This window comes from Castor canadensis, chromosome 1, assembly GCF_047511655.1.
Source record: "Castor canadensis chromosome 1, mCasCan1.hap1v2, whole genome shotgun sequence".
In the NCBI taxonomy this organism is placed as follows: Eukaryota; Metazoa; Chordata; class Mammalia; order Rodentia; family Castoridae; genus Castor; species Castor canadensis.
In genome coordinates this window covers 121361974-121375216 of record NC_133386.1, presented here as the reverse complement: position 1 = coordinate 121375216, position 13243 = coordinate 121361974, and the positions used below count along the sequence as shown (strand labels likewise).

Genomic DNA, 13243 nt, shown 5'->3' with positions numbered 1-13243 from the left:
ATTGCTGTGATGAAATACCTGTCATAAACAATTTGAGGGAGGAAGGATTTATTTTGGCTCATGGTTTCAGAAGGTTCAGCACTTGGGCAGAATAGTCTGTCAGTGGGAGTGAGTGGCAGAGGAGCCTTTTCACCTCACTGTGGCCAGGAAGTAGCGAAAAGGCAATCAGGAAGGAGGCAGAGTAAGATATAGCCTCTAAGGACACGCCCCCAGTGATTACTTTCTCTAAAAAGGCCCCATCTCCTACTCTTCACTCCCTTCCAATAATGCCATCATACTGTGAATCCATCAAGAGATTAATCCATTCTTTAGGTCAGAGCCCTTCTGATGTAATTGCCTCTGAAAACACCATCACAGACACCCCAGGAGCATGCTTTACTAATGTAGGCATTTCAACCCAATCACAGGGACAAGGTTCATGATCACAGGGTCTGAGGGAAGAAGAGTGGTGAAGGATATGTCTAAGGTCTTAGCCTCTCAAAGTGTGGTTTACAGGCATAGAGGAGTAGATTGAAAAGCTGGACATGGGGAGACCAATTAGGTGGTTCTTGCATAAGCTAGGTTATGAGACGATGAAGGTGTAAACAAGGTTGGTGTTAGTGAGGATATGGAGAAACAGATTTTAAAGGTTGGCATAAAATTAACAGAGCAAAAGAATAAAATTTTCAGATCAACATTTTGTGGCTGTACCCCAAATATATATTCTCCCGTTCGTTAATGGTATAGAATTTTTAGCTAAAGACCTGGGTACATAGCCAAAGATTATAGTTCACAAGTTCTGTAGTATGCATATAATCAAGTTTTGTTAACTGGATGTGAAGAGAAGAGATATTTAAGACTTCCAGATGCCCTTAAAAATGGTGCTTCCCCTTCCCATTGGCTTTTGTATGGAATTGGTGGCAGAGATGAGAGAAGCTATCTTGAACCATCAGACTCAAAACGCATAGTGACAATGACAGAGCAACAAAATCAAACCACATGTCAACCCACGTGTGCCCACGCAGACTTGTTTATAAGAGAGTAATGTAATTCTATCTTGCTTAAGCCCCTGTATTCTGGGTTACTTTGTTAGAACTGCCTAACCTTTAGTCTAACTAACACAAGTTCTTTTAGCTTTCTCTAAGCACAAAACCAAACACCAAATGCTTAGAATTCCCATGACACTAGGACAGTATTCAACAAGAAAGGATGTGATTCCTAAAATATTTGAACAGTATTTGAGTTTTCATGCATTGAGTCACTACACAAAAGGCTCAGGTCTAGTGTAAATTTCCATTTATGGAACTAATGTTTACTAACTCTCTGCTTCTCTTTCAACTAGGAGGTCAAATTTTACATCACAACTGAAGAAGAAGCCTTGGGGAAATATGATATATTACCTGTCTTAGGGGTAGAAAATGGCATCGCTAATAAACTTCTAATTCTCCATGAAACCCACCCATCATCTCCTGAATGGTGAATGTGCCAAGTTTGGGATGACAGATTCTCTTCATCCAAAAGAAGACAATATCAAGTTTTAAGCTGCCACTGAACAAAAATATGCACATCATTCAAAGACAAATCTAATCCGTGTGGGAATCTGATAAACCACCAATGACTGCAGAAGGGATTCCGCTGTGTAGCCTCAGATGTGCAGCCAATGCCATGGCACTGGTCACCAAGCCACACACCTTCACTAACGGACGTATGTCAAGTCCACATGGGCAGGACATCACCTGCTGTGCCCTATAGTGTCTGAGTTCCCACTGTATTCAATGTGGTCCACAACCACAGTGATTTGACAAAACACACTTTCCAATCACTATTTCTCTGAATATCAAGCTCAAGAGATCAAAACATTGTAGAGAAGCAGGTGAAGGATCAGTATAATTTTATGGCAAAAATCACTGTCATTGTTAGGTGAAAGGGAAACGCTAAAGGACTCAAGTGGTAGAGTGCCAACCTAGCAAGTGCAAGGGCCTGAGTTCAAACTCCAGTACTGCTCATAAAAGCGGAGAGGGGAAAGCTGATACACTCTGGGAAATAACCACCTTTTGGTGAAATGACCGAAAATCTGGGAAGATTAGGTATACCTCTTTCAAAATGGGCCATATGTTGGCAGTAAAAGTGGTGACATTAACATTCATAAAGTTGAGTGAAAAGGACCCATGATTTAGATAACTTTAAAGAGCAAATATTTATTGAGCATCTCTTTGGTCAGACAGAACATCAGTCTGAAGGAGTCAGTTGCTGTCCTTGAGGTGCGTAGGGTCTAGTGTGGAAGACAAATCAGTCAGCATTAGTAGTGTGCTCAGTACCAAAAAGGAAAAACCAATCAGTGCAGTAAGACAAGTGCCAGGGAGCACAAGTCTAGCTCAAGGAGTGAGGATTAGGATACCCTTCCTAAAGTAAAGTTTAGGACTGGGGTGTAGTGCAGTGGTAGAGTACATGCTTAGCATGTGCGAGGCCTTGGGTTCCATCCCCATAATCGCAAACAAGGAGGATCACAGATAAACTGAGTCTCAAAATATTTTGATAGTTCACTTGCTTCATTTATATGATGGGAATGTTATCTGCCTATGAGATTTCACTATAAAATAGGGTTGATAGTTGCCTATTTAAGGAGGTAAGGCTGGTGTCAAAAGATTTGCTCTGTTGCCATAACCTGCATGAACAATAGAACAGGTCCTTGGGTATGTGTGTGTGAGAGAGAGAGAGAGAGAGAGAGAATATGTGTATGTGTGTATTTGAGAAGAAAGGCAAGGTATGAGTTTTTTTTAAAGGAAATACCTGATATATTGATGAATTGGCAACATTCAGAAAATCTAAAGCCCTAGAAGAAACTTGGAATCATCTTGTATTCATTCTGTCATCAACAGGAATATGCTAAATTAGACACAGAAGATGTGAACAGTCATCACAGAGAATGGAAATTGTGCAGGGCTGCCACTGCCCTTTCTCTAACCAATGAAAATCTCTGTGGTGTCCCTTAGTTTTTTAGGCTTCTCTTAGAAACACAATGACATTGCATTTTTCAAAGTGGTTTCACTGTCTCCAGGGCAGAGAAGCTTATGAGAGTCATTAAAGGGCATGGGAGAGACAGGAGTAGCTATGCTTGCCTGTTCAGTAGCTAATTCTCCCTCCTCTTCCCTCAGTTTTCAACTTAAATACCTCTCCTGATCAGTTTATAAATGCAATATAAACCCAGTGAATGCATTCCAAGAATTTTATGTTAATTGCTAAATCCTTCAGGAACTACCCTGCTACAGGTGCATGCCAGTCACAGGTACATGAAATTTAGTTCTCTCACTGGAAGAGTTCATATTCTAGGAATAAAAAAAGGCACTCATAGACTTGCCTGATAATCACAGTACCAAAGACCCTTTCAAGCTGCCCTTGTCTTCTGTTTCCTCAGGGATAACCTCACTGTTCTGTGAAACCGCTGCATAACACTCCCATCTAGTTGAGGGGAAGCATGAAGCCTTGAGCCTGGAGTCTGTCTGAGTGCTAGAGGTCACCAGGACAACCACAGAGTGATGCTCCAGAGGGAAGAGAAGGGCATACACATAGCTCCCCAGTAGAGCTGCTTCTCCCTTGCTTCCCTCTCTTTCCAAGGGTCTGGGAAGGGGGAATGCCAACAGGAACCTGTACCATAGATACCCTTTTCACCCCAGACCAGCATCAACTGATTTCAGAGAGGTATAAAAATGTTGTATAACATCATGAAAATCCCTATAAAGTGTGCCGATAACCTTCCATTTATATTACTTGAGAGGGGAAAAAGTACATCAAAAGATCAGGGACAAGAGTGTTTTAAGGGAATCAAAACCTAGTGTTTTTTTTGTTTTTAAAAAGGCACTGGGTCCATCAAAATCCCAATATCATTAAAACAAAAATAGAAAAATTAATCCTAAAATTCATATGGAAGCATAATAGACCCCAAATAGCAAAAGTAATCTGAGTAAAAAGTAATGTTGGAATTATCACAATGCCAGACTTCAAATTATGCTACAGAGTCATAGTAACAAAATTAGCATGATACTTGCAGAAAAGCAGACATGAAAATCGATGGAACAGAAGACTCAGAAACAAACCACACAGCTACGGCTATCTGATTTTTGATAAAGACTCCAAAAACAAACACTGGAGAAAACCAGCCTCTTCAACAAATGGTGCTGGGAAAACTGGTTATCTACCTGCATAAGACTAAACTAGACCCCCTATCTCTCACCCTGTACAAGAAACAACTCCAAATGGATGAAACATGTTAATGTAAAATCTGAAACTGAAATCACTGCAAGAAAACATAGGCAAAAGACTGGAAGACACAAGCACAGGTAATTATTTTCTGAATAAGATTCCAATTGCTCAGAGAACAAGAGCAAGAATTGACAAATGGGACTACATCAAATTTCAATGTTTCTGCATGTCAAAGGAAACATTACTAAAATCAAGAGACAACCCACAGAATGGGAGAAAATCTTTGCCTGCTTTCAACAGGTAAAGGATTAATATACAGTGTACACAAATAACTCAAAAACAAAATAGTAAAAGAACAAATAATCCAATTACTAAATGGGTCAATGAATTGAACATATAGGTCTCAGAAGAAGTTCAGATGGCTAATAAGTACATGAGGAAATGTTCAACATCCATAGCCATAAAGGAAACGCAAATCAAAATCACATTAAGATTCCACCTTACCAGTCAGAAAGGCTATCATCATGAAAACAAACTGCCACAAATGCTGGAGAGGATGTGGGAGAGGTGTGGGGGAGAAGGAACCCTCATATACGGTTGGTGGGAATGTAAACTGGTGCGACCACTAAGAAAATCAGTATGGAGGATCCTTTAGAAACTAAAAATAGGCCTACCTTATGACCTCACCATACCACTCGTGGGCATATATCTGAAGGAGTATAAATCAATACACAAGAGAGATACCTGCACACCTATGTTTGTTGCAACTCTGTTCACAATAGCCAAACTGTGAACACCAACTGATGTATGAAAAAAGAAATATATATATATATATATATATATATATATATAAATGTATGTGAATTAAAAAAACTTTTAAAAAGGCACTCGAAATCTTCCTTTATTTTCTTAACTACTCACTAAGCAACAAGTACCCATACTTCTAAGGCAACAGTTGATTGACATAAGGATTGGAGCTCATAGTGGGAACTTCTTATTTTGCTTTCCAGCATCCATTCCTCCTCTTTCATGATAACATTCAGATTTATTGTAGGGAAACCACATCCCCTTCATACTAAGCCAGTTGATGTGGGTGGCCCTTTCTTAAGCCCTGTCTTCAACTCCAGGGGTAGGCTTCAACTGGCTTTCATTACTGAGGATTGGTTTGGAAATGGGAACAGAATTCGATTAGAGTCTTTAAATCAGAAGAATTCACTTTCTGAGACTTCACAGAAAGTTTCTCTCCCCCTGACCTCCACAGAAGCTTCTAGAAGAAAGCGTCTCTACGCCTGGGTGGTGTGAGAACAGGAGACAGGGCTCCTGTGACAGCATTGAGGAGAAGTACTCCATTGGATGGAGCCTGAGGAAGAAGCTAGCATTGCAGAGGCACAGCAGAGAGCCAGAGAGAAACCCCGTCTGCAGGAATGCCACCTAGACTTCTTGGTCCAGCCTTGCCTGCAGCCCTTCCTCTAGATTTTGTCTAGTTACAAGAGCCTTTTGTTTGCTTTAATAACTACTACCAAAGGAATTCAAATGGATTTAAACACTTTAAATACTTGAGAAAATAGTAGTGTACAAAGAATTTAAGGTCTGTTTGAGGGTGAGCAGGAAGTCAATGTGATAGGTAGAGGTTGTAAGAAAGACTTTTTCCTTGACTTTTTCTATTAATTCTGCAGGAAACAATCACAATACTCAGCATTCTACAGTTGTTCCTACTTCTCAGAAACACCTTTTCCAGTTTGCCTTGTTTGAATTTCACAATCCTGAGTCAAAGCAAGTATTAACATTTTTATTTTGCTGTAATTGCTTACTCAGTACTTTATATAGTTTGGCTTCGAATTCAGTGATTAGTTTGATTGTCACAATAACCAAATATGATCCATCTTAATATTCATTTTAGACTGGGGAAAGTTGAGCCTCAAAGAAGTTAAATGAATTGCCCAAGTGTATGTGAGGAGGTAAGGGAGACCAGCCTCAAACTTAGGTCTCCTCTTTCAATGGCTCCCAACCCAATAGTTTGAAGAAAAGATACTAACTCTATTATCAGAAACAAATATGCCTCTCTTAGGTTAATAAACTGGCATTAGCAATGAATAAGTTGAATTTAATCAAACTATCAGAGACCTAGATTTCAAGACAAGAGTCAGAACTAAGTAGGGGGTGACCTCAGGAAAGTTCCCTTTGTCTCCATTACTGTTAAAAGAGATGCTTGAACTGGGGTCTCTGATGCTCCTTCTAACTCTAAAAGTTCTGTAATTCTAAACCTTCCTGCCCCCGCTGTTAAGTTAGTGTCTTCCCCAGGATAATAATCATAACCTTAGCTGACATTTCTTCCCTCGCTGGTGCCAGGTACTGTTGTTAAATTTTTCAATCTTTTAACATCCCGAAGACACATCTCTTTAACAGAAAAGGAAACTCCAACTCCCAGAGGTTAAATGAACTGTCCAAGATCATCAGGGTTAGTATCCATGAAGGGGCAGTGTGACTCCAGGTCTACATGACCATAAGGACCTTAGCCTGGTCTATATTGGTTTTGCTAAAGAAATCGAGTTCCGCATTGCTGGTCACCTTTCTCCATGAAGAAGGGAGAGAGGAAGGGGGACACAAATTACACCAAGCTGCTTCAAGGGAAAGGCAGAAACCACTGGAAGGGCGCCTGCTCAGGAGATTCCTTCCAGGTCCAGGAGGCAGGGCGCCCTTCCTGCCAGCCACAAGCTCCCTTGAGCCGTCCTACTTGCCAGCCCCAGAGGTTTACCTTGTTGAGATGTGGGTTCCTAATGATGTCGTATCCGCGCTTCTTCAGGTCCAAAGCACGCACGGGGCGGTGCTTGGAGTGGCATCCTCGCGTGGGCGCGAACAGTGCCCAGCACGGGAGGGCACCGCAGGCCCTACGCGACAGGGGAGCCAGCCGCGTGCCGGTGCCCAGCGCGGCGCCCATGGTCCTTGTGCAGACCTGGTACAGGGAGAGACCAAGGTCGGGGTGCCTCCTAGCTAGCCAGGACCCACGCGCCAGCAGGCCACCTGGTCTGAGCCGGACACGCATTCTCCAGAGGGGCCAAGGGCACTCGGAGATTATAGGCGCTACCCCGTCTGTCCCAGAGGCCACCTGCTCGGCTCTGTCTGCTTACAGTGGGCCAGGCACCCAGCAAAGCGAAAGCAAGGTCAGCCACAAAGCAGATAGAGAGCGGGTGACAATCAGCTCCACTCCCGCCCCCATCCAGGGGAAGAAATGGCCACTGCGTGGCCAGGGGGTCCCCGGACCGTCCATCTCTCTTGGTGATCTGCCTCTGTCCCCTGTCCCCGGCTCACCTGCGCTGCCAAAGCTGATGGCTATGCGATCCCGCTGCCGGACAGGTGCGGCGAGGCGCAGCGGTCCGTTGTTCCCCTGCCGCGAATGACCGTGCCGCGCGAGTGGCCGCGAGCTCGCGGGGTGCTGCGCTCTGCGAAGAACCGTCCAGAAACCAGGCTGCTCCTGAGGATGCGCGTGGGGCGCCTCATCACCGAGCGCTCATGGCTCCCGGGTGACAAGATGAAGCTTGGAATGAACTCCTGGACTCTCCATCCCACAGAGGGGAGTTTTGTTTACGGGTAACGGACCCTGTTCCATGCCCACCTGGTGAGGAAGGCCCTAGCCGCAGGTTTCACATAGAAATCCTTAGGCACCCGGTGGTTAACGTTGCCTGGTGTGGTCCAGTACAATAGCCACTCGCCACGTGTGGCTTATATACATTTAAAATAAATTAGCTAAAATAAAGTAGAATTTAAATCCAGTTCCTCGGTCATGCTACCTGCATTTCTAAGTGTTTAAGAGCCACTTGTATTGTGCGCAGACAACTTTGCACAAAGTTCTCTTGGCCACCACTGGCATAGGGTGAAAAGTTCCTGAGAGGGCTGGTGGGAGCTCCATGGAGCCTGCCGCGGATTGTAAGAGCCAGACCTAAACCTTGGCGTCCGTTTATCCCTGAGCTTAATTATATGCTTTTCCACACCATAGTCAGGAAATTGTTTTTAAAGCAAACATTTCATTGTATGTGGAATAAAATCCAATTTTTTTGGGGGGGAGTGGGCTACTGGTCAGTCCATAGCTGTATTCCTGTCAACTTCTTAAAGCTTCATCCTTCTCCATTCCCCTCTGTCATAGAGCTTTCTAGCCTGGATTGCTCCTCCCTGACCTCCACCCTCCTCAGTTCCCTCCCACCTTAGGAACTTTGCACCAATTTCTTTTATGTGGAATGCTCATACTGCAGTCTTCCTTGAACTGCCCCATTCCCATCTCTCAGGTCTCAACTTGAGGGCCTTTCCTCTACATCTAGTGTTGACCTCCACCAGAAGACTTTTCCCCTACAGGTAACATAATCCGTTATCAACTTGTTTTGCAGATGAAGCTTCACTAGGAGAGGAGCTTTGCCTGTACATCCATTTATCCTCATGTCAAGTGCAGTCAGTACCTCGTATGGAGTTTGCAAAATAAACAGTTGTAGGTGAATGAAGTGAAGTGACAGCCTCTTTTATGGGAATTCTGAACCCTTAGACTGACTGTGAGACAGATAGAGGGGTTCTCTATTGACTCTCCTTCCAAGCTCCCCAACTTGCATATCCTAAGTACAAAGAGACATCGTGGTGGAGAATGTGTTTGGCTGTGGTTGCTCCTGCCAGGCTCCAGATTCCCTCATCTCCTCAAATATGATCTTGTCCTTCAGTCTCTCCCGATTAACAGTCTGAGCTCCAATTTCCTACTTGAATAATCTATAGAAAACTATGCTTTCTGAAACAGAATCAGAATTACCCGTTGGAGGGATAGAGATGGGGGGCACAAATACAGATATCAGGCCTTGTCCGTGGAATCTCATTTACTAGTTTAAATGCCTGAAGTCGGGGTGCCTCTTGGATTGTATATTTTCATAAGCATATAAAGAATCTTTTTAAATTCTTAAACCAGTTTGAGTCAAATTTTTTTATTGTCCATAGCCAAGAGTATCAGCTAATTCCTTTCAATACTGTTCTTACATTTGTATATCTTTCTACCAGTCTGCAAGCATCTTGAGGGCAGAGATTATATGTGCATGTTTCCATCTTTAGTTCCTGGCACACAGCAAATCAGCAGAAACTGTTGAAGGAGTCTGTCCTGGCTCGATGCAATGACCTTTTCCTCGCCTGTGGACATTTAATAGGTAACCTCAGTCCTTTGAAACTCGGCTAGAAACCAGGATGTAAACAAAACAGCATGTATAAAATTTTTACAGCATCGATTCACTAAAGCTTGTACGGTTTGCTTGTAAACCCATTTATCCTCATTGTATTGTCACATGTCCTCACCTGTGTCCTATATGCCCTTAACCTAATCATATTTCTAACAAGATTGTTTTTCTTTGTGTGCGTTTGTCCTTTGGCCACAGTAAAATGCCAAAGGCAGGTCTACCAGGTGCAGTGGCAGAAAACAGCAGCAAAGAAGAGGTAGCTTCTCAGGTCCACGAGTTGTCCTAGGACCTGGGCTCTTCTCTCCCTGCCATACTTCTATCTAGGGGTTGTAGTTGTCCTCTACACAGAAGCACCAATGCCATCCCATTCCCTCCCCCACCCCCACCAGGTGAAGAGGGAAAAGAGAACATGAAAGATGAGCAATTCTCTCTTAAGGAAGTGAAATGAAGCTGTATACTTTGTTTCTACTCATACTGAGCTACAAGGAAGGCTGGAAACTATTGTCCTAGCAGAAAAGCATGCATGTGCTTTAGGAAAGCTCAGTAGGGGAGTCTATGACTAAAAGGAAGAAAGGAAGAATGGTTCTTAGGGACTAGTAACTCTACACAATGCTCATTTTATATTAAAGGGCTTGACATAAGTAGAGGCTCAGAAACTGTTAGTTATTATTACTGGCATGTGTGGTTTCCATCTCTAATTTTGTGGCAACTTCCTTACTTTTAGAGCTGAACACAGAGACCAGCTTAGAACCATGGGAATGTTCCAGAACAGAACTTCTTCCAACTCCATACACTTCTGACTTCCTTAGCCAGCCAGCACTGGATAAGACTAAGCAGTCTTTATAATATGACATGGCTTCTCTGCTTTCAGATTCCATCTACTGACATCTGCCCCTGTTGAAATGCTGACTCCTGGGGTGGCAAGGAAGGAATCTCATTCCAACCCCCAGGCTGGAATATGGAGGTTCCATATTCTAAGTGTATTTCATACCTTTGCTTTCCCATTGTGAACACAGAGATTTGAATAGCTACCTGCTACTCTACTAGATTGAGTGTTCCTTAAAGACCAAAACCCACTATTTACAATTATTTGCATCTTCAGTTTCTGGGACAGTGCTTGATACAGAGGCTCCACTCAGTTTATCGACTTAAATAAAATAGATGTAAAGCAAATTTGGACACAATCTTCCAAAGAATGAACTCAATGAACACCAAATTTGGCACACTGTCAAAAGGGCAACAAAATAGATTGAAGTTAGAGTTCTAGTTCGGTTAGCAATCTTGAAATAAGATCACCTGTCTTCTGAAAGAAGATTTTAATGACCCTACGTAAGGGCTTAAAAAAGGAGGTTAGTTAAAAATTCATTATTTTTCAGTTAATTCTATTGCTTCAAAAATTTATTCATAATACTCTATGCAATATTTTATCCTTGTAATTGCTCCTGAAGAATTCCTTAACTTACATTGTTGAACGAATTTGGTTTTTTTTTTACACCAAAGGAGAATGGTGAGGACTATTTGCCCCCTCCTAGTTTGCATATTCACCACTCCTCATACATGCCCTGCACACTGGGGCTTTGCACAAGCAGTTTCTTCAACTTCTCATACCTGCCAGTGGAAGTCTGCTTCCTTCCTTCGTAGTGCCACTCCAACTCAAACTCCTCCAGCATGTCCTCCATATTCCCCAGCTAAGAACTCACCCTCCTTCCTTTCTGCACTGTTTGTAATCTCCCCTGTTGCATTTTTATAATCTGCCTCTCTTGGAAGAGATTTATTTATGTGCCTGTGTTCTCTGAGCCTCAGGGCTCAGAGAGGTAAATGACTTTGGATTGAGCAGTCTGGATTCAACACAGTGTTGAGCTCGTGTGACCTTGAGCATTTTATGTGACCTCTTTAAGCCTCACTGTCCTCATGGATAAAACTGAGATCCTAACATTACTTCCAACATTGATTTGGTGGGTTTACTTATTTATTTACTTAAGACTTATTTATTTAAAATACATTTTAATGCACTTATCCTATGCTAGACACTGTTCTACGTACTTTATAAAAATAGATGGTCCTCAAGTTGAGGTTGTTTAAGTTTAAGAAAGTTCAGAAGAAAGTGTACTTCTAATTCCGACCCTTTCCCAGGCTTGCAAGATTCCATTCTGAAAATACCACAAAGAGAAGTGAAACAGAAATTTTGCAGTGGAAGAAAATGTATCCATTATTTTTCTATTACATTGTGTTCTCTCTATTCTTATATTATGTTGTCATAATTTAACATTTAATTTGAACAAAAATGCATTTTAAATAATCAGCCTCTCTCACCAGGCTGAACAGCAGCAGTGAGCACAGCTCTCAGTCAGCCACAAGACCGTAAGAGTGAACAACTGATATGCTACTCAGTGCTGTGTTGCTGAGTTGTGATGTCTGGTAGGTTAGATGTATTTAATGCATTTTCAACTCACATTATTTTCAACTCATGGGATGTAGTTCTATCGTAAGTCGAGAAGCATGTATACTAACTCATTCCACCTCATAATTGCTTTATGAACTATTGAGCTGGTTTTTAAATTGGTTCTCTCACTTCCAGATCTCCCTTTCTAAACTCTAGTTTATGGCTGGAGCTTAGATCCCATAAAGGAGTTCTCTTTGGCAGCAGGTTTCCCATCGATATCTGTCAATAGGGGGTGCTAGACAGAGATTGAAGGCCGGGGAGGGGAGATTTCCTTTTACTACTGGCTTGGTATTGGTTCCTCTCAGCAGCACCTTTCACCCAGCATCAGCCACTGGTCCCAGCGTGCAGCCTCCTTCCACACCCTGGGCCCAGCTTCACCAGGCCCCTGCAGACTTTGCAGCAGTTCTCTTGCTCTACAGGTCTAGCTTCTGATGGTCCCAGCTTCTTCCCTTGTTCCTCCACTCTAAGAGATGGAACTACTTGCTATGGTTACTACTTATGTTGCTTCATTTTTCCCTACCTTCTCATTTAACCCTGTAGCACCATTGAAACTATTTCTCTATTTCAAATTCCTTTGTTGGGATATACTTTATGTGGTTCTGTTTCTTAACTTAATTCAACCTGGTATCAGTTGGTATGATTCTTATCCCCATTTCACCTATGAAGAAACAAAACCCTGAGAAGTTAACTTACCTGAATGGGCTGGGATTTAAATTCAGGCTCCAGATGCAATGGACTCACATTTTTTAAGTGCTCCACCAGGCCTGATGTGTGGGGAGCCCCAAATAGACAGTGTTCCTCTGATCTCCAGCCTTCTCTTCATATCCTCATCATCCTTCTTGAGCCTTGCATCCCACAAGACACCTGGCACAGAATTGTGTGCAACAAAAAGTGGGGACATAAACCTCTGGTTCTTTTCCCTCTGGTATCCATCCTGGAGCTGTTTCCAGGATAACTGATTCTCCCTCTCTTTCTATCCTTCTCTGAACCTCCCGGCCACCCTTCTGTTATACCTTGGCTTCTTGACTTCAGCTTTTCTACTTATTAAGTGAGAATAAACAGTTCTCTGACTTTCTGAAAAATACCACAAAGAGAAATGAAACTTTGTAGTAGAAGACAATGTGTTCTTTATTTTTCTGCTGCATCACATTCTATATTCGATTGTATTGTCATGATTTTAACAAGAAAAAAAAACATTTTAAATAATCGTATTTCTAATAGAGGTGGCCTTCCAGGTTCAGCCATCTCTGTATACTGTTATCATGAAAATACTTTGGAATCTTTGCTTATAAACTTGTTCCTCTTTGAAATCTTCATTTATAAACTCATTCAGTCTTCTACTCAAGTAGTTGTTGCACCAAATATAACTGCTTCCAGAGACAAGACAGTATGTTGCACTTCTCATCAGCATCCCTGCCTCATT

The 13243-nt window shown here is 42.4% G+C and overlaps 1 protein-coding gene across 1 annotated transcript in view; it reads right to left on the bottom strand.

Moving 5' to 3' along the window:
- The window catches only part of Me3 (malic enzyme 3), a 224778-nt gene extending 217519 nt beyond the window's left edge, over positions 1–7259 (bottom strand). Inside the window, exon 1 of the mRNA XM_074065995.1 lies at positions 6935–7259. Coding sequence (XP_073922096.1) covers positions 6935–7222 — 288 coding nt within the window. The 5' untranslated portion in view covers positions 7223–7259. The remainder of the gene's footprint in view (positions 1–6934) is intronic.
- Between the last annotated feature and the right edge of the window lie 5984 nt (positions 7260–13243).